This window comes from Rhinopithecus roxellana, chromosome 13 (genome assembly GCF_007565055.1).
Source record: "Rhinopithecus roxellana isolate Shanxi Qingling chromosome 13, ASM756505v1, whole genome shotgun sequence".
Lineage (NCBI taxonomy): Eukaryota > Metazoa > Chordata > Mammalia > Primates > Cercopithecidae > Rhinopithecus > Rhinopithecus roxellana.
This window is the reverse complement of record NC_044561.1, coordinates 98,356,855-98,378,094: the sequence shown is the minus strand read 5'-3', so window position 1 is coordinate 98,378,094 and position 21,240 is coordinate 98,356,855. Positions and strand designations below refer to the sequence as shown.

Below are 21,240 nucleotides of genomic sequence, written 5' to 3'. Positions count from 1 at the left end.
GAAACCATTTTGATAGGAGTGAAGGGGTTCCTGTTGGGAAGAGTGGAAACAAGACTGGGGAAGCAGGATGAGGCATGTTTTTGAAGGTCGTATGGTTCAAAGATCCCTCAGTTAGGTATGGGAATGCTACAAAAGGGGCAAAAATGGAGTCTCAAATTTGGGAGAAATGGGGAGTGAATGAAAGCTGCTGTCTGTTTCTAGATAAATTTCTCACCTATGGTGTCACCAGAGAGCAGGAAACCGTGGTCTGCCTGTCCCTCTGTGAGCTGTGCTGGGGGGCTCAAGGGTGGAGGGTATTCTGCTGCCCTCTGTCCCCTCCTCTGGGATGACTGACTGCCTTGCTGTAAAGGCAAGGGTGCTCTCCGCGGCAATGACCTGTCTTCATTTACAGGTACTTTCTCCTGTGTGTAAACTACTTCTTCTATGGTGAGACAGTGACGGATTACTTCTTCACCCTGGTCCAGAGAGAAGAGCCTTTGCGGATTCTCAGTAAATACCACCGGTTCATTTCCTTTACTCTCTATCTAATAGGTATGCATTAAGCAGTTCACCACTTCTTGTGTCTGTATTGCTTTTGTATATCTGTCAAGTAGGAATTGGGGAATTTCTTGGTTAGTGTACAGTTTTGTGACATTAACTCTGATCATGGAGGGGAGCAGAGCTGATGCTCTATGTCAAGCTGTAGCAGGTCTTTCCTTTTTTTTTTTTTTTTGGAGACAGGGTCTCACTCTGTCACCCAGGCTGGAGTGCAGTGGCATGATCTCAGCTCACTGTAACCTCTACCTCCCGAGTTCAAGTGATCCTCCCACCTCAGGTCCCAAAGTAGCTGGGACTACAGGTGCATGCTACCATGCCCAGCTAATTTTTATATTTTTAGTAGAGACAGGGTATCGCCATGTTGGCCAGGCTGGTCCCGAACTCCTGAGCTTAACTTATCCACCCGCCTCAGCCTCCCAAAGTGCTGGGATTACAGGTATGAGCCACCACGCCTGCCCTTGTAGGAGCACTTTTAAGAGAAACGGAGTGTGGGGATGGGACTGTAGCCTGTGCCACCTGCCCCTGTGTTTCAGCCACCATTGAGGAACAGCACAGCATGGTCCTGTCTTGACTCTCCTGTTGGCAAAGATTCTGCAGTGGGACTGAAACAAAAATCATCTAGGAACTTACCATCTTTAGGGGAGTCATTTTAGGAGACCACCTTGGGTGACATTGTAGCATGGTGGAAATTTTACTGGATTTAGGCTTAAAAAGACTGCAACCTCAGGGGGAGCTAGGAACCTAATATTTGAGTCTCAACTGTTTTGTAATCTAGAGCTAAAACTGCAGGGTTACTCTGAGGATTAAATCAAATACTTTAAAACTTCACAAACATTAAAGCGTTATATTAATATAAACTCAGTTGAGGCCACGTACTAATTCTAATAATGCTGATAATTTTTCATAGCTGCCTTCAAAGCTAGTTTGAGGTGCACGAAAAATTTCTTCTGACCGCAACGTCAGTCTGACCTATTTTTGATCATCTTGATAGCAATACTTCTGTGAATGACACCTGACTATTGAAATATAAAATCTGCGAAGGGGTCTGCTGCCATTGAGGATATTCAGAGAATATGCTGCAGACGCCGAAAGCAGCCTTCCACAGTGGGAGGTCAGGGGTCTGGAACAACGACATGCTTATTTCTGGGCAGGACTGCTTTTGAGGGGCTCTGCATATTTATGGGTAAAGGTTCCTTTCCTTCCTGGAGAAGGGGTCTGCAGATATGTTTTGCTACCACCTAGGTCACTGTGAGAGAGATAAAAAGGTGGTCTTGACCCTATACCATGTGGATCCCTCTTCTCCCAGCCCTGTGAATACTAGGATGGGTGTTGGCAAACTTTTTTTTTTTTTTTTTTTTGAGACGGAGTCTCGCTCTGTCACCCAGGCTGGAGTGCTGTGGCTGGATCTCAGCTCACTGCAAGCTCCGCCTTCCGGGTTCATGCCATTCTCCTGCCTCAGCCTCCCAGGTAGCTGGGACTACAGGCGCCGCCACCTCGCTCGGCTAGTTTTTTTTTTTTGTAGTTTTTAGTAGAGACAGGGTTTCACCGTGTTAGCCAGGATGGTCTCGATCTCCTGACCTCGCGATCCGCCCGTCTCGGCCTCCCAAAGTGCTGGGATTACAGGCTTGAGCCACCACGCCCGGCCCCCCCCCCCTTTTTTTTAAGAGGAAGCAAGTTTATTAAGAAAGTAAAGAAATAAAATAATGGCTACCCCATAGGCAGAGCAGCCCCAAGGGCTTCTGGTTGCCCATTTTTATGGTTATTTTTTGATTATATGCTAAACAAACGGTGGATTATTCATGTCTCCCTTTTTTAGATCATATAGGGTAACTTCCTGACGTTGCCATGGCATTTGTAAACTGCCATGGCACTGATTGGAGTGTAGCAATGAGGACGATCAGAGGTCATTCTCTTTGCCATATTGATTTTGGAGGGTTTTGGCTGGCTTCTTTACTGCAAACTGTTTTCTCAGCAAGGTCTTTATGACCTGTATCTTGTGCGACCTCCTGTCTCATCCTGTGACTTAGAATGCCTAACCGTCTGGGAATGCAGCCCCATAGGTCTCAGCCTGATTCTACCCAGCTCCTATTCAAGATGGAGTTGCTCTAGTGCAAATGCTTCTGACATTTCCCCCATCACTTTTATAAGAGAACCCTTAATCCTAAGGGTTGCAGAGGGATGAAGATCCATCCTCTGTAACTTCTTCAGGCTGATTAGGGGCAATGATATTCCTGCCTACCTATCAAGGTCTCTCGTATTCAGGATAGAGAGGAGCTCAGTCAGAAAGTGTCAGTATGGTGAGGGCCATTCACAACTGGGACACAAAGTGATATCTGCAAGATTTTGTAAGTGTTTAAGAGAACATTGAGTAAGCTTATCCTGCATTCCTACACAAATAGTACAACAGCAATATATTCCATATCAGTAAAGCAAAATAAGCAAAACTATCCCAAGTAAACTAAAGAAGGCTTTCCACGAACTGGGTAGTTGTTGGAACCAAGCTGATATGGAGTCGGTAGCTGACTGCAATATGTTCCCAGAATTAGAATACTGATGCAGATTTTTACATCACCAGTCCCTCTTGTTTCTTCTGAGCTGCAGCCAGAGATCACTGGTTGGTTCACAGGAACAAACAGTCTAAATTGCAGGAAAAAAAAAAAGTCAGCCAATCAGTGCTGCAGTCTATTTCCTTTGGGTTGGGGGGGGGGTCTCCTCAGTATTGTCCCTTTGGGGTTCACCAGAAAGATGTTACCAGAAAGGGGTCCAGACCCAGACCCCGAGAGAATGTTCTTGGATTTCATACAAGAAAGAGTTTGGGGCGAGTCTATGGAGTAAAGTGAAAGCAAGTCTATTAAGAAAGTAAAGGAATAAAAGAATTGCTACTCTGTAGGCACAGTAGCCTGCAAACTTTTTATTAAAGTTCCAAACAGTAAATATTTTAGGCTTTGGGGACCATAGGGTCTTTCTTGCAATTATAGCCATGCATCGTTTAATGATGGGCTATGTTCTGGGAAATGCATTGTTGTGATTTTTGTCATTGTGCAAACATCGTAGAGTGAACTTACACAGACCTAGATGATATAGCCTCCTATACACCTAGGCTATAATGTGTAGTCTATTTCTCTTAGAGTAGAAACCTGTACAGCATGTAACTTTACTAAATAAATACTGTAGTCAATTATATCACAATGGTAAGTATTTGTGTATCTAAACATATAAAAGGTACTATATGGTAGTTAGTAAATCTTATGGTATTACAATCTAATGGGTATTATAATCTTAGGGAACCGTTGTTGCATATGTGGTCTGTTGTAGACCAGAACCTCGTTGTTCAGAGCATGACTGTACTCAGTTCTGCTGAGTTGCAGCTTGAAAGCAGCCATAGACAATATGTAAACAAATGGACATAACTGTGTTTGAATAAAACTTTATAAAAACAAGCAGCTGGCCTGACCCCTGTTTGCTGGTCCCTGTTCTAGGAATAAACATTCCTATCTGATGAACCATGTTCTAAGTTTAGTGTGGTCTGCATGACTATAAAATATTGCCTTCCTTTTACTGTTTTGGAGGAGTTATTTTTTCCTTGTGACTTTATCTGGATACTGTTTTCCTCCCCTGGGCTTTGACATTGTGCACTGGTTAGCTGTTGGGAATAAATCAGCCAGAGAACCACTTAACATAGCTAAAGAAGGGCAAAGATAAATGCAGAACATAATTCATTTTTCTTTTCTCCTCCCACCTCAAACTAGGATTCTGCATGTTTGTACTGAGTCTGGTCAAGAAGCATTATCGACTGCAGTTCTACATGGTAAAGGAAATGCATGTGTGTGTGTCAGAATTCTTGATTTAAATGAAGTTTTTCAGGAACTCAACAAGGCTTTCATGCTTTCTGTGACAAATCAAAACTCAGGAACATGGTCTGATCTGTAAGGATCTAGAGCATGAAGGAAGAATGCCCATTTAGGTTTAACGACTTTACATTGACTTAGACCCAGTCACTGTTACTTAACTTACACCTTAAGCAGCCTCTCCACTAGGACCCTGAGGTGGGTTCCAGAGAAGGCACAAGCTGAAGCTTCAGACATTGCCACAGATGTCCTGTCTGGTACATCACTTGCTACCGCTTATTCCCTGACTCACTAGAGAACAGCTCCTCTCTGAGTGCTCCAGGTGTTCAATAACTACTAAGAAAATGGAAAATACCCAGGCTTTCAGAGGATGGGAGAGCTCACTCACTAGTGGGCTGTGGGGGACAAAGTGTTACTCTCAGAAGCCTGATCTTACCTGTTCACTTTCAATAAGTCAGATACAAAAGCAGATATTTTTCCTACCTGTTTCTCAGCAATTTTCTATTTGGTACTGATTGTTCTTTGAAGTTACTTTCAAGGTAAACTGGTAAGTAGTGTTTATTTTTCTTTTTTTGCAGTTTGGCTGGACCCATGTGACCCTGCTGATTGTTGTAACACAGTCACATCTTGTTATCCACAACCTATTTGAAGGAATGATCTGGTGAGAGTTGGGAGGTGGATTTTCCCTTTTATTTTGTGAATGTTTCTCATGTACAGATACCCTCTAAGCCAGTAGCTGTCACCTTGAGCCACATTAGAATCCTCTGCAGGGCTCCTTACAACACAGATTGCTGAGCCCCACCCCTGAGTTTTTGATTCATTAGATCTGGGGTAGGCTTGAGAATTTGAATTTCTAATACATTTCTGGGTGGTGCTGATATTGCTGGACAGGACCCAGGCTCTGAGAACCACTGTTCTAGACTAACAGGTACAGGAATATTTAAAGATGCAAAGACAATGCAACATGTATGGCAACAGATTTGAAAACCTAGAGGAAATATTCATGATTTCTTGGCAAATTGTGTACTAAAAGTCATGAAGAAGAAAACGTGAATAGATCAATAACTTTAAATGAGCTTTGAAAATTATGTAAGGTTCCATATCTGGAAAAAGAAACAGGACCAAATGGGTTAACAGCTGAGTTTTATCTAACCTTTATACCAAAGCTGATGAGGAGAGAGAAGCAGGAATGATAAACCCATTTCTGCTACGATTATAGATAAATCATTCTAAATAAAATATTAGCAAATAGAATCTGGCAGTGTGTCAAGGGAATAATATGCAAATACTGAGTGAATTTTATTCCAAAAATGCAGTGGTTTCATCTGTCAGCATTGATAGAAACCACTGGCCAACCAAAGCAGCTAGGTGATCTTAGTGAAAAGGTAAAAGGCCGGGTGCGGTGGCTCACGCCTGTAATCCAGCACTTTGGGAGGCTGGATATTAAATAATTAAATATTAAATAACTAAAACATATTATTTAGAATTGGGGAGGTAACCACTAGAAAAATAAAAATTAGAAATGATTAGAAGTGGTTATTTTTGGGAATGGAGATAGGGATGGGGGAAAGAAGGAAAACTTTTTGTTCCTTTTACAATTAAATTTCATGAGGTCAGGAGTTGAAGACCAGCCTGACCAACATAGTGAAACCCCCGTCTCTACTAAAAATACAAAAAATTATCTGGGCATGGTGGCAGGCACCTGTAATCCCAGCTATTCGGGAGGCTGAGGCAGGAGAATCACTTAACCTGGGGGGGGAGGTTGCAGTGAGCCGAGATTGTGTCACTGCACTCCAGCCTGGGCAACAGAGAGAGACTCTGTCTCAAAAAAACAACAAAACAAAAAACAGTAATCAAAGAACTTTTTAAAAAGTGTCAGCGTGGAGAGTGAGGAGAGAGAGAGTGCAAGTGTGGAAACCACCTCTTTCATAGTGAGGATGACTGGGGAGTGGGGAGAGAGGAAATCTAGCTGTGCATATTGGGGTTTCATGCTCAATACAGTCCTAGGGAAAGGTAGGGCCTACTAGAGCTAGTAATAAACAGCAAAAAAAAGTCAGTAATTGGACATTAAAGCGTATTATTTAGAATTGGGGAGGTAACCACTAGAAAAATAAAAATTAGAAACGATTAGGAGTGGTTATTTTTGGGAATGGAGATAGGGATGGGGGAAAGAAGGAAAACTTTTTGTTCCTTTTAAAATTAAATTTCTATCATCGTTTATGTATATTTCTTTATCATGAAAAAAAGGACATAACCTTTTAGTTTGCAACCTCCACTTATTCAGTAGTCATTCAGTAAACACTTGAATGTGTACTTTGTGTCAGGTGCTAGGTATGACTTTTTTGGTATTTTTATGTTTTTAACTTACTCCTTAATGGGTTACCAGAATTTTATGGGTGATTTTGGTACTGGAATTTAAGAATGGCACTGTTTTGTGTACTCTTGAGGCACTGTCACCTTGGTTGAGTTGATCCTTACTTTGGTTCATTTCTAGGTTCATTGTCCCCATATCTTGTGTGATCTGTAATGACATCATGGCCTATATGTTTGGCTTTTTCTTTGGTCGGACCCCACTCATCAAGGTAAATGGATTACCCTAATGTGAAATACCACTGTGAGGGGGAGGGTGGTGCTCTCAATGTGAGTAGATCAGCCTGGCAGACAGAAGAAATCTTGCTGTGTTGTATTGTGGCCATGTCTTCCTGTCATCCTGGAGAAAGGCCAAAGGAAAACACTGACAACTGATTAAAAAAAAAAAGATAATAAAGAAAATAGGCTGGGCATGGTGGCTCATTCCTGTAATCCTAGGACTTTGGCATGCTGAGGCAGGAGGATTGCTTGATGCCAGGTGTTCAAAACCAGCCTGGGGAACATAGGCCGTGTCTTTACTAAAATATTTAAAAATTAGCTGGGCATGGTGGTGGCATGCACCTGTAGTCCCAGCTCCTTGGGAGGTTGAGATGGGAGGATCTCTTGAGCCCAGGAGGTTGAGGCTTCAGGGAGCTGTGATAGTGCCACTACACTCCAGCCTGACTGACGGGGCAAGATCATGTCTTGAAAAAAGAAGAAAGGAAAATATTTTTACAGATTTATATAATCTTTTTTGGGGGACACATTTTTTGGGACTTTGATCTGGATTTGAGTGTAGTCGTTTAATTAGTATATAGTTTTGTAATATAAAACTATTCAAGTGACTGATTGAAACAGAAAGGGAACCAAAGGGAGGGTATAAGGTAGGGAACAAGGAAACCATATTTGGGGGAGCTTTGGAAGGTGACATGGTTAAGAAAATGGGGTTTTATGAAAGAAAGGTTCTTAACAAGTACTTACTGTTCCCAAAGCTGTAGTTATCAAAACATCCTTTGCTGAGAACTTGCTCTCTGTCCACAGCTGTCCCCGAAGAAGACCTGGGAAGGCTTCATTGGGGGCTTCTTTGCTACTGTGGTGTTTGGCCTTCTGGTAGGTGGTGGCTTCTAGCTGTGTGAGGGATTGGGTGGACAGAGGCCTCACACCACCTTCCAAGGCCTGTCCAGAGCTAGAGAGTGTCTTTGGAGACCAGGACTCTGTCCTGCTGAATGGCAACCTTGCCCTGAAGAGGGCCACTGGCCATGCCAGCCATCCACCAGCTTTCAGGCAGGGTGCTAGCAGTTGGAGAGCACCTTTTGTGCCCTCTCACGCCCAGGCACGGTGACATCAGCAGGTAGCCTTCTTGTCAGGCATTTGATGTTCCAAGGTCAGGGTGAGGGCACCCAAGGGAAGATGAGATACACAGCTTTTCTCCTACATGTGCCTTGCCCAGAGGTGGGTGATCTTCCCACCCTTTCCAGAACACCATTCTCTGCTTCTGACCCCTGGGCCAGTCCTCCTTCTTCAGCACTGTCTGACTGCCTCTCAGTGCTCCCCACCCAGCTTTGTTGCTTTCCAGCCTTGTTCCTCCTGAGGTCTGAATTTCACTGTGCCCCTTCCCCATGGCCTCTGTCCAGTTATCACTGAGTTCAGAGATTCCGAGGAAAGTGGTCCTAGCTCCCCAAATGGGGAGAGTCTTCCTATAGTTTTTTGCCCCAGTCCCTTCAGGTTTTCCCAGATTCTTTCGGGGCATAGGTGTTTGGGTGCCTATGTGTAACCTTGATGGGTCATGAGCCTTTTTTTTTTTTTAATTGGGGTAAAATATGTATGGTAAAACATGAACCACTGAGCACATAGCTTGCAGTTAGCAGGGTACTGGGCACGCTGAGGAACATGGCCAAACCAGGTGCCAGTGTCTAGGCTGGATGGCTGGAACTTACCTCCTTGCCAGTCTCTCTGTTATTCCTCCTCAGCTGTCCTATGTGATGTCTGGGTACAGATGCTTCGTCTGCCCTGTGGAGTACAACAACGACACCAACAGCTTCACTGTGGACTGTGAGCCCTCGGACCTGTTTCGCCTGCAGGAGTACAACATTCCTGGGGTGATCCAGTCAGTCATTGGTTGGGTATGTGCCACTCACAGGGGGTCAGCGGCCTCTGTGGACAGTGGCTACAAAGAGAGATCCCCCTCCACCACCTGCCTTCCAAAAAAAGCTAGCTTCCTCCTTCCCAAAGCTGTAAGCCCCAGGATGAGGGAGAATTGCTCACGCCAGGTTGGGGTACAGGCAGAAGACGTTTCCCCCAAAGTCAGATCGTTTAGACCAGTGGTTCTCAAAGTGTGTTCTGTGGATCCCTGGAAGGCTGTGGGATCCTTTTAGTTGCAGGGGTAGTGTGGGGGGTCTGTGAGGTCACAACTCTTTCATAATTAGACTGTGACATTATTTGCCTTTTTCATTGTGTTGACATTTGCTGTGATACGCGCAAAAGCAACAGTGGTTAAAACTGCTGATGCCTTTGCGTGAGTTAAGGCAGTGGGTTCCTAATGCCACACACTCACAGTACAAACAGGCCAGTTCTTCTAATGAATGTCTGTGAAATAGTAAAGTTACTAATTTTGTTAAATCTTGACCTTTGTATACACACCTTTTTAATACTCTACTGAAATGGAAAGTATGTGTAAAACATTTCTGCTAAGTACTGCAGTACAGTGCTTGCCTAAAGGGAAAGCAGGTGTGCAGTTGTTTGACTTGTGAACTGAATTAGGTGCTTTTTTCTAGAAAAGAAAGTAAATTTTACTTGGAAAGAACAAATTATAATTTTTCAGACTTGGGTATTTGGCAGACATTTTTCTTGAAAAGAAATGAAGTGAGCCTATCACTTTAAAGAAAATGACTGAGGCTAGGCATGGTGGCTCACACCTGAAATCCCAGCACTTTGGAAGGCTGAGGCAGGTAGATCTCTTGAGGTCAGGAGTTCCAGACCAGCCTGGAACTGGCGAAACCCTGTCTCTACTAAAAATACAAAAAATTAGCTGGGCGTGGTGGCGTGTGCCTGTAATCCCAGCTACTCGGGAGGTTGAGTTGCTTGAACCCAGGAGGCGGAGGATGCAGTGAGCCGAGATCGCACCACTGCACTCCAGACTGGGCAACCGAGTGAGACTGTCTCAAAAAAAAAAAAAGAAAAAAAGAAAAATGACTGACAGTAATTGTTACCAAGGATAAAATTTGGCTTTCAAATGAACATTAGAATTTTGGAAAACTTAACCTGCCAGTGTGAACTTGACAACTTCCTAATACTTAAAGCCTTTTCTGATGAGGTCTGTGATGATTCTTAACGTACGTGTGTGTGTGTGTGTGTGTGTGTGTGTGTGTGTGTGTTGATCACATGAGAAAAACAAACATTTGACACTGTATAATGAAATGTGTCTATATTTGGAAGATTTACATAACTCAGTGAACCATTATTTTCAAAATGGCTGATGCACGGTGCTATATAGTCATGCATGGGTAAAAGATCCATTCAAGCATAAGATAGACCAATGGATTTTAATGTAAGAGAGAACAAAATACATTGATAGAATTCTGGATTCCATATCACACCTAATATTCAAGAAATGACTGCTTGTCAAGCTCTGGTGTAGTGTCAGAGAATACCCAAAACCATCTGAGACTATGACTAAAATACTCTTTTCAACTATGTATCTGTGTAAGGCTGGATTTTCTTTATATAATTCCACTAAAACAGCATGTTGCCACAGATTGAATGCAGAATGTTTTAATGTTTTCCATTAACTTTGATATTAGAAATTTATAAAAATGGGAAAAATTCACTCCTTTTATTGATTTAAAAACCTACATATATGCAATTAGTTTCATAAAGAGTTATGAGGTTGGATGTCTTGGTCTGTCTGTTGTTATAACATTATTATATATTTACACATTATATATTATAGGTATATTATAACAATATAGTGTTGATATAACAGAACACTTGGGGCTGGGTAATTTATAAAGAAAAGAGGTTTACTTAGCTTGTTTCTGCAGGCTGGGAAGTGCGAGAAGTGTGGCATTGGCTGCTGCCTGGCCTCTGGTGAGGGCTTTTTGTGCTGCATTGTAACATGGCGGAGAAGGTCAAAGGTGGAAGCAGACATGCAAAGAGGAAAACCAGGGGCTTCATCATTTCATAACAACCCATTTGCCAGTGCTCATCTCGTCTTTTGACAGAGAGAACCCACTATCAGGAGAAAGGCACCAAGCCATTTATGAGGGATTTGTCCCTGAGACCCAAACACCTCCCACTAGGCATCACCTCCCAGTGAGGCTACAATGGGGGTCAAATTTCAACATGAGTTGACAACTCAAACCATTAACACTGGGCGTGTACGCACCTTAACTTTTACTTCATTTACTCTCCTCAGAAAACGGTCCGGATGTACCCCTTCCAGATTCACAGCATCGCCCTCTCCACCTTTGCCTCGCTCATTGGCCCCTTTGGAGGATTCTTCGCAAGTGGATTCAAACGAGCCTTTAAAATCAAAGTAGGAAAACCCTCTTGCGTTCCTCTCATCTCACTCCCTCCTCACCCATCTTCTGCCTTTCTCCCCCTTCCCTGCCCCCTCCAAAACACTGGGCTACACACCCTGGCATTTAATGTGTGATCTTGACCCATGCACTGAATTTAGGTGAGTTAATAACAATACATTATTCTCAGGAAAATGCAATCGTCGTTTTTCAGTTTATTTGTTAATAATAGTTTTCTTCAAAAGAACATTTTGGGCCAGGCATTGGCTCATGTCTGTAACCCCAGCATTTTAAGAGGCCAAGCTGGGAGGATCACTTGAGGCTAGGAGTTCAAAATTAGCCTGAGCAACATAGCAAGACTCCTGTCTTTATTAAGTAAATGAAATAAGAACATTTTGTAATGCAGTAAAATTATGTCCTAATATAGCCTCACCAGTAGATTTAATACTTCTCACCTTCTGTTGCCCTCAGCTACTCAGGACAGAAGCCAGACATTGGGGTGGGACCATTAGGTTGGGACTGATCAGTGGCTGAGCCCAAGTTCACCCGTCCTCCACTTGCCTCTAACAGGACTTTGCCAATACCATTCCTGGCCATGGAGGTATCATGGATCGCTTTGACTGCCAGTATCTGATGGCCACCTTTGTCAATGTATACATCGCCAGTTTTATCAGGTATAGTACCTTTCCATCTGAACCAAGTTGGTGGATTTTTAAGTACGGTGCAATTCTAGAATTTTAGCAGCATCTCAGTTCTAGTGAAAAGCATCCCAAATAATGCAATTTTCAGTTGTTGCTGCTTACGGATTTTCTGAGGCCTTCTCCTGCCATCTGTTAATAGATAACTCTCTGATCCAGAGATCAGAGCAGCCACTCGGATAATCAGGCCCTGGAAGCTTCCGGGGCCCAGCTCAGTGCTGTTTCTTCACATTCTGTTCCAGAGGCCCTAACCCAAGCAAACTGATTCAGCAGTTCCTGACCTTACGGCCAGATCAGCAGCTCCATATCTTCAACACGCTGCGGTCTCATCTGATCGACAAGGGGATGCTGACATCCGCCACAGAGGACGAATAGGGGCCACCCAGGGCCAAAAGAACAGGAGCGGAACTGAGCGGGGACAGGTCTCCAAGGCAAGCCCAGCTGGTGTGACTTAGACAATGATGAGGCTTCAACTCACTGTCTTTTTTTTTTTTTTGTAGGGTATTTTTTATTTGTGGGTTCAACAAATCTGTACATACAGCAGTCTATGTGTTTAGAATTTGCATTGTGAGTAAACTACAGCTTTGAGTTGGAAAGAAGTCATGGGTTGTAAAACCATTAGGATTTTTTTAAAACAAAAGTATTTATCTGGAAGACAGTGTTGCCCAGGTCAGGATTGTTTTCTTGGTGGTTCCAGCCCCTATCAATTGAACTGTTTCTGGGCTCAGTCAAACACAGACATTCATCTGTGTCCAACCAAATCAGGGGACTTCCCCACCTGTGGGGGGAGGCACAGCTTGGATGTTTTGTACACCTGGTCTTTTCTAGAAATCCCTGCTTGGAGCTGCAGGAGAGTTGCCTTCTGTAGGTCGGAGGAATGGAGGCTTACTAACCAGATAAGCCTTCTGTCCATCCACACCAAAATCCTGCAGAATGTAAATAAGCTCTGCTTTATAAGATGGGTTCACCTTCATCACAGACTGAAAGAAAGTTTCAGTTTTTATTTTTTTCAGAAAGCACGAAAAATTATTTATAGTAGTCTGGAGAAAAAACACACTGTAATATTTCAAGTGTATGCAGTAGGATGTACTGTAACTGAGCCCTTTCCCACATGTCTAGGCTCCAGTGTCTCCTGTAGGTCAGTCCACCTAACTGTGTGTTTTCAGGGACGATGCCATCCACGTATGTGCTGTCGACTTTCTGCTGCTGAATCCTTTCTGGGGACTTTCTCATCAGGCAGGGAGCAGAGGGCTTCTCGTTCATGCACCCTTTGCCTGAACACCCATGTAGCTGCTGTGTTGTGTATATATAACTCTTAAGAGGAGTGTGTGTGTCTGTGTTTGTTTTAAACGTTACTTATTTCTTACAGTGATTTCAATTGTACCATGACTTCTTCACTAAAACCACAAAGTCCTGCTTAAAACTATGGAAAACCTAACCTGATTAGAGGCTTGACTATTTTGAAGATTAAATGCACACTTTTTATATAATGTGACCAGTTTAAATGTAGTTTATATTGTACTGGGGACCTTTTGTTGTTGTTGTTTGCTTAAACTGTGATTTTTTTTCCCCTCCCTAATTTCAGGGGTGAGATTGACTTTGGGAGGACAGATTAGTTCTTTGTCAGGCCAATAAGCAATGGAGTGCCGGAGAGAGAACTTGGTGCCCAAATATATTAAATTATTCGGTGCCATGGATGTTTTCATTGCCAATAAGGGTGTAATGATTTGCTTCAGCACCTTGGTCTAGTGCTGGTTTGTGGTGTCTTTGTTTGTAAATCAGCCTCACTGCCTCCCTGAAAGTGCACAGTCAGCCCAGGTCTCTAGAGCGTCCAGCAGAGGATGGAGTCTTCGGGATGTTTCAGCTCACACACCCTTGAGTGACTTTCCACATGTGTGCAGGGCTGAATCGGCTTCTTTCTGCTGAACTTTTATTTCCATGAGTAAAAGTTCAGGTCCAAGGCCCCTTAAAAACAAAACGTGTTATTACAAGGGGTTTCATTTCAGTACTGGCTGTGTGACCCCAGGCAGGATGCGTCACTCTCAAGGGCCCCTTTTTCAGAGCTACTCCCAGTTCCACTCTTCTGTGATTCTGGCTGGGCAAGTTCATGCCAGTAGAGGCTCGTTGAGTGAGGTCCTGGGCACCCCCCAAACAGGAAGTGTTTTCAGGCCCTTACATGCTTATCCTCTCAGCAGCACACCCAAACAGTAAAGGTGATCAATAATGAAACTGTAGTTTTCAGATTGAAGAAGGAACCTTGATCACCAAACTAGATACCAAAGGGCTCCTCATTTGTCTCTTTTGTCCCATTGTGGGCATATGGTGGGCTCCTCGAGAGGAGGGAGTCTCAGCTGGGGCCCAGCTGCAGAGACCTGCTTTTGAATAGGGCTGCCTTTGGGATCAGGGAGCCGAGCATACTGGGCAAGGCTCATGTTCACTTGTGGAAGTGGTCACTTGGTGGGGGGTGGGGTGGGGAAGGGGGGTCCTAGGAAGCCAAAGCTGAGTGCTCACTAGAGCTGCCAGCAGGCAGGCCAGAGGGTCAGCTTGTGTTTTATTTTCTGATTTCCCCTGCATGCTTTCTGGAGATGAAGAATTTTTGTCAGGTAGCTGGGAGAGCACCGCAGCCTTGTGTCCGTATAGCACAATGTTTCTCTCTCTCCTATTCACAGACAAGATTCAAGAAACCATTTTTACGTATATACATTCAGATCTTAATGAATGGCATCACTTGCTTTAGACCCATTTTTTTTGGTCAGAAATAAAATGTGACTGCAACTGTGTGCCCTTCCTTGTCGTGAGTTCCCTGTTTATCACTTCCATGTGTGGTTTTATGCTTCTCATTTGTTTATGTATTCATAAATACTGCATAATCCTGATTCAGAGACTTTTGCTTTACTTTCCAACTTCTATCCCTACATTCTCACAACAACCTTCTTACCCTGGGTGAGAGTCAGGAGCACCTTACCAGGCAGGGAGCTTCCCCAGTGTAGCGTGGTGGAGTCAGGGCTCACTCTATCCTGCACTTTACCCACAGGACACCTGGAGGGTCCCCCAGCCCTTCTTGCTTTTGTGAATGTGGTGTGAGTACACCGAGGTATTGCAGTTTCCTTCCCTCTAGCTCAGGAGGTGTGGCCTGAGCCAGGTGGGAGCTTAAATTGCTGTTGGCTCCTGCCTGGTGGAACAAGGGGGTCATAGAAACCAGGGCTGATGGGCACCACCCAGCCCCTGGGAGCTCTGCTCATGACTGCTCACAGGGTGCCAAGTCTTTGCCTTTTGTGTGTGTGCATGTCGCCCTTTTAGCTGCTCTTAGTATTCAAAAAGGTTCCATTTATGTTTTACTCCTGAAAGTGAAACCCTCTTAGGCAACTTGTTTCATATTCTGAGCATTTTAATAGCTACAATATTTTACATTTAAAATGTAATTACTCTTAGTATTGTACAGCCCTATAACGTATGAGAACTAGTTTCACATCCTTTGAAACTAATCTCTTTCATTGGGGAGGATATAACTTTTGACTTTACACAGGTGGACTTTGAAACCATTTTTATAGAATTTTTTTCCACTGGGTTTTTATCCTGTAACTTGACCTATTTTATGCAAAAAAATCCCAAAAATATGTTTTAAGGGAGACTACACAGACCTTGTGATTTGGATCTGAGCTAGTTGCTGAGTCGACTGGAGCCTTATTCGAATGGATCTTTGAGTTGAGGTCTTCACACTGTCATTGAGCCCTTGGCTCAGCCCTTGTCACCTGTTTGTATGGGGACCATGTTTCCCAAAGCTCAGGTTCATCTCCACTGTTGACAGAGTTGGGTAGTGGGAGGGTATCAGTGACTTGGGACAGAGCGTCCTTGCTCAGAAAACTGTGAAGCAGGGGTCTTGTTAGTTACAAAGCCAGTCCTAGATGCATGTCCAAGGCAGTAGATTTTCATCACTTTACTGAATGTGGTATGTCACTGCTGAAGCCTTTCCCTGTTTTAGTAATATCTTAGGCACTATTGTCTTTCATCTTCCAGAGTAACATATCTGGGCCCACGTTTCTTGCACAGTGATTATGTGCTAAGAAAGGGGTGGAGTTGGGAGGACAATTTCACTTGAACCCAGATTTCTGTTCTTCTGAGGTCAGGGTGGGGAGGATGTCCAGGTGACTTTTGTGGACACACTGCAAGACAGTAAGCTGCAGATGGACTCTCACTTGTGCTTTGGAACACTGGGCTCCAAAGAGCAGGTGGAACAAACTCTGGGCTCCTGAAGATGGTGGCTAATACTTGGGCAGAGCCTCATATTCTTCCCTGACTTGGTCAAAACAAACTTCCTTTTCCCTTTATTACCCTCCACACAGTTGCCCAGCTTCCAGTTTTTAAAGAGATGAACAGCTCTCACTTCTTGATTCATTTTCTCTTATTGGGTGGGGGCCTTGTGCTACAACCTGCATGGAGTGCTAGGGTTTAAACCAAGTGGTGACAAAGGATTGTTATCTCAGAGCTCTGCCTGGCCCACCTTCTCTTGGGCCTGGACTGTCCTTATCCCCATCCCTGCAGAAGGTGGGCCCTATTCTCAGAAAAGTCCTGGCTGCTGTTGCCATCTGAATGTGCCCCTACCTTTCAGGTTGACCAGCAGTGGCCTTACCTGGCCTCTCAGGTGGATGGAAGCCGTTCTCACCTGGGGCTGTCTCTTGATTAAGGCTGTCACCTGTTTGTATGGGGACCATGTTTCCCAACGCACTTTGAGTGCAGTTTAGGAGGTATCCTTTGGATGCTGAAGTGTTGGAGTTTTGAGGTCATGTGGATGATTTATGAGAATAGAGGGGCAGAATATGTGAAGTCTCGGGTTTTATGTCCAGTGGGTTTCAAATTCGTTGGCTGTTTAAAGACCCTGTCTCCTCCCCAACCCTCCCCTTCCTTTTCCCATCAAATGCCTACCTACTGAGTCGCCTTCTCTTTTTATTGTTGAGCCAATGAGATATCAGTGTGTTTATTAATAAGGATTGCAGTAGTATAGTGCTTAATATGTGCCAGGCATAGTGCTAAGGGTTTACATACGTTATCTTTTTTAATCCAGAAAACAACCTTTGATTAGGCATTATTATCTCCATTTTATAGATGAGGAAACTGAGGCAGTCAGTATGACTGAGGCCGAGAGCAGTGGTTAAGACCGACTTTGGGATCAAATCACCCTAGGTGTGGGCAGGTTACTAGACTGCTCTAAGCTTCCACCTTGAAGCAGTTGGGTCTGATAATAGTACCTTCTTCGCGGTGTGGTTGTGAGGATATAACGAGGTAATGCGTGTAAGCATGTAGTACCATGCCTGGCACATAGTAAGCGCTCAATAAATCACAGTTACTTTTGTTGAGCTCAGCTGGTAGTTTGACCTCCGTTGGTGCAATGCCAGAGATGGGATTCTCAGCCACCGCACTGCCACCATCCTGCACACAGTCTGGGTCCCTCCGAGAGAAGCAGGCCAACCTGAACATCCTCTACAGCATCTTGGTGCTTCACACACCATTTAAGAGGCCAGCCTAACGAGGCAAGAGGATATGAGGGTGTGCAGAAGTTCTATTCTTAGTGGGAATGGCTGGCCTGAGAATCCAGCTCATCTCCTCTGCCCACAGTCTAGACTGCTTGTGGGAAGGAGGCCATCTCCTCCTGCCTGGTGGTGCCTCCACTCTGGGCAGGGAGGGCCTGTCTGTGACTCGCTCTGGACCCCACTTCCCGCTCTGGCCAAGGGCTGTCCTCTGTGCACATAGCTCAGGAACCTGCAGCAGTTCCCTGTATGGGTGGATGTCATCAGGGGCCAAGAAGAGAAGAATGGGACAACAGAAACCTGCTTTGTAGGGGATTATGTGGACTAAAAGCCTAGAAGTTCTGCTCACATCCTTATGACACAGCCAATTTGGAGCTTCATGTTTCCTTCTTAAAAGTAGTAACAGGGTAGAAGTGGGTGACCCATTGAGGACACATGATGTGTGGTGTTTCTGCCAGATTCTAGGTTAGCAAAGACTCAAATGGGTGACTCATGAATGATGGGAGAACAGGCACAGGACTTAATGAAAAGAGTTTCTTGAACTTAGTTTTCTGAATGGGGATGGGGAGTTGGGGCACGTGTGTGTGTGAGGGGAGGCCGCCTCAGTTTGAAGGAATGGTGTTGGCTAACAGGATCCATGGAATCCTTAGGTCAGTTGAATAATAACACTGAACTACTGGTTTGACTGTGGATTATTTCCTGGATATTTGTGGGACCCAATAGCACATTGCTATTAAGAGTGGAAATAATGGTCCCTCTGTTTCAGTGAATTAATGAAGTCATGATGATGCCATGAACCAGGAGATGGTTGTGGGGGTTTCTAGGAAGCAGCTGCTGTGACGGGCCAATCCCAGGCTTCCCTCAGAGGCCTCTTGCCGTTCTGGGTTTGTGTTTGCCTGGCCTGGTGCTTCCTCCCTCACTGTGTCATTGAATGGACCCAGGCGGCCTTGTATCCATAGAAAGCCTCCACTCATGGGGGTAAGGGCCCTCTGGAAATCAAGCAGAGAATATCCTTGCAGTGGTCTCCTGGGCATTGGGCAGGGCTTAGCCCTTTGCAGCCCCCAGAGGACCTTCCCTGCATAAAGCACTCAGAAGCGTTAGCCACCTGGTGATTCTGTCTGTAGTGAAACTGTTTGCCAATAATCATCCACATAGCCACCTCTGTCCTTGCTGTTTGGGTGCCTTTTTTTTTCACCTGCGTTAGGTTCTTGTACTGCTTATGCTGGTTTTTCTTAAAGGAACACCAGAGTAGAAAAGAGGTTAAGAATGTTTTCTGGCAGGCAGACTGCATACATGGTTTTTATGAGTGTCCTTTGGGTGCGTTTCTTTTAAATCCTCCATGCACAGGGCTCTGGCCTTTAGTAAACCATTTTTCTGTCTTACATCATGCTCGCTGGGTGCTAGGGGCTGATTACAAAGGGGAAGAGTTGAGCAGACATCAGCGGCCGATGAAACCAAAGGACTAGGAGTCAGGAGAACAAGTCAGGGACTAGGAGACAGCGGTTTGGTTTATTGTTATCCAGCTGGAGGACTCCTAGGGGCAGCAGCAGGAGGGATACTAGGGCCAGGGAGGGGCCAGGAGTCTCACAGTGGAGGGCAGACTCTAACAGAGGCCAGCTGAACGCTCACTGGCCGTGGATGTCATGTGAGTTGAGGACCAGAAATCTGGGCTCAGAGAACCCATCCAGGGAGATTTGAAGCCATGGGTTATCTTCTAGAGTTGATACTGATAACAAGTTTTAATTTTTATTGATATTTAATACCTTCTAAAACAGAAGGGTAAGATCAGATGGAAAGCGCCTCAGTTGAAGGATCTTAGGAACCTTGGTTTTTGTTTTTTTCTGGTTGAGTTGTGCACAGCTGTGGACATCCTTCTTAATTCCACTCTGAGGATTTGTTTAACTAAAAAGTTCCCAGACACAGAAAGGGCCTCCCCACCTGCTTTGGGGAGCTGTCTGTGCTGGGAGTGCCAGGCATCCCATGGGCCCCATCACTGCCAGCGTCTGTGCCTCCCAGCGGTCAGCCCTGTGTCTGCCCTGGCCCTGTCTCCTCTGTGACAGGGCAGAGCATTTCTGGTCAGTTTCTCCGTGGTGTCCCCTACCCCTTTGTAAAGTGGATGGACATGACGGAATTCAGTTGTCTCACCCTGATAACCCGGGTGTTAATATTCACTTTTCCCCCACTCAGACATGGGCGACCTTGAAGCAGCTCTCGGTTTGTAGAGTCCACGTCACAGTCCCCACGGCCTCCCCAGATAGGTGTGTGCCTGTGCGCTACTGCTGTGCCGTTTCCCCAACTTGGTGTTTCACTAAATGCAGCTGATCTCTGTGCACTGGTGATCCGTGTTGAACAATACATGTAGGTTCTTTTTCCATGCAATGTAAGAACATGATATACTGTACATTGGAAAGCATTTACCTTATTTATATACCTGAATGTTCCTACTACACCAATAAACATATTAAATTCTAGATCATGTGTGGTTTTTGATGGTGGGGTGGCGGAAGGCCAAGAATGTGGACGTTTGGTCACTTATGTGAAGCCAGCATTACTTTCCAGGATGCTACTGACCACCCCTTGCTTCTAGAGACTCCCTCTGTCCTTGGCCTTTGCAACTTGCCCCCCTGGCTTTCCTCCTGCCCTTGGTTGCTCCTCCTCGGTCTTCTTTCTACGTGTCCCTTTTCTGGGCCATCCCTTGGGTGGTGGCATTCTGCCTGAGGCTCTCGCCCACTGAACTCTCCCCTCTGGGGGTTCCCACCCCCTCCCAGGGCCCTGATCACCACATTTCCCAAGTCCGTGTCTCTAGCCCAAGTGGACCTGCATTTCCAGCTGCCTGTGAGGCCTCTCACACGGACTTTGCGTGATAAAACCCAAACCTATGGCCTTTTCCTACCCATGTCCTGAGTCCTGTGTTCTCTAACTTCCCATGTGTTCTGTCACACAAGCCAGTAACTGGAGTGATCTCATCAGACACCCAAGCCTGCCCATTCTGCCTTCCAAACATCCTTGGAGTCATCCTTACTGCCAGCCTTCTGGGCCAGGCCCCACCTCCTGCCAGGATTTCTAAGGCTGCCTCTAGCCCTCTCCCTACAGCCTGGCCACCTCTGCTGATCCATTTCTTACATGATAGCTGGGATGAGCTCTCTGCTTGGAACCCTTTGGGGCCTGAGGTTAAAGTTCAGACTTGGTAACGAGGCTTCTGGGGCCATCTGTGAGCTGGCCAGTGGCTGACCCACACGTTCGGGCCCTCACAGCCACAGCTGCTGCTTGTCCTTCCTTGTTCCAGGTGTGCGCCTGTCCCGGGCCCTGGCATGTGCTGTTTCCTCTGCCCAGTTTTTTTCCTTTCCCCAGCTCTTCCTCAGCCTGCCTAACTCCTCTTTTCCTTGCAGTTCTCACCGTCAACAGCACTTCCTTGGGGAGGCCTTGTGTTGTCTCCTCACTGTGTGTCTCCTGGCCCAGGACAGGAGGATCTGAACTCCTGGGAGCCAGCAGACCAACCTTACCAGAGCAAATGTCTGAGGCCAGTGGGACCTCTAGATTGATTACCTTTTGGACAGGGGCCTCTGCCATTTCACCCACAGGAAACCTGTTACCATCAGAACTTCCACAGCGAATTGCTCACCCACATTCAAGATGCAAAAAAACCCGCTGCATTCACTTATTTTCCTAAACCCCACAAAATCTGACTCCAAGCCACCAGTTTCCAAGACTGTCGGGAAAACCAACATGAGTGGTTTCCCTGGCTGCCTTGCTCCCTTTTTTTGCA

General features: G+C 45.2%; 1 protein-coding gene across 3 annotated transcripts in view; it reads left to right on the top strand.

The window, feature by feature from the left end:
* CDS2 (CDP-diacylglycerol synthase 2) overlaps positions 1–19,945 on the top strand; it is a 78,606-nt gene extending 58,661 nt beyond the window's left edge. For 2 of the 3 annotated variants that reach the window (XM_010378930.2, XM_030914448.1), the window contains exons 5-13: positions 392–531; positions 4,287–4,345; positions 4,964–5,046; positions 6,880–6,967; positions 7,776–7,844; positions 8,705–8,857; positions 11,149–11,268; positions 11,822–11,925; positions 12,192–19,945. In XM_010378930.2, coding sequence (XP_010377232.1) covers positions 392–531; positions 4,287–4,345; positions 4,964–5,046; positions 6,880–6,967; positions 7,776–7,844; positions 8,705–8,857; positions 11,149–11,268; positions 11,822–11,925; positions 12,192–12,324 — 949 coding nt within the window. In that variant the 3' untranslated portion in view covers positions 12,325–19,945. The remainder of the gene's footprint in view (positions 1–391; positions 532–4,286; positions 4,346–4,963; positions 5,047–6,879; positions 6,968–7,775; positions 7,845–8,704; positions 8,858–11,148; positions 11,269–11,821; positions 11,926–12,191) is intronic. The other variant, XM_010378932.2, reaches the window with a different exon arrangement.
* Positions 19,946–21,240: the final 1,295 nt, after the last annotated feature.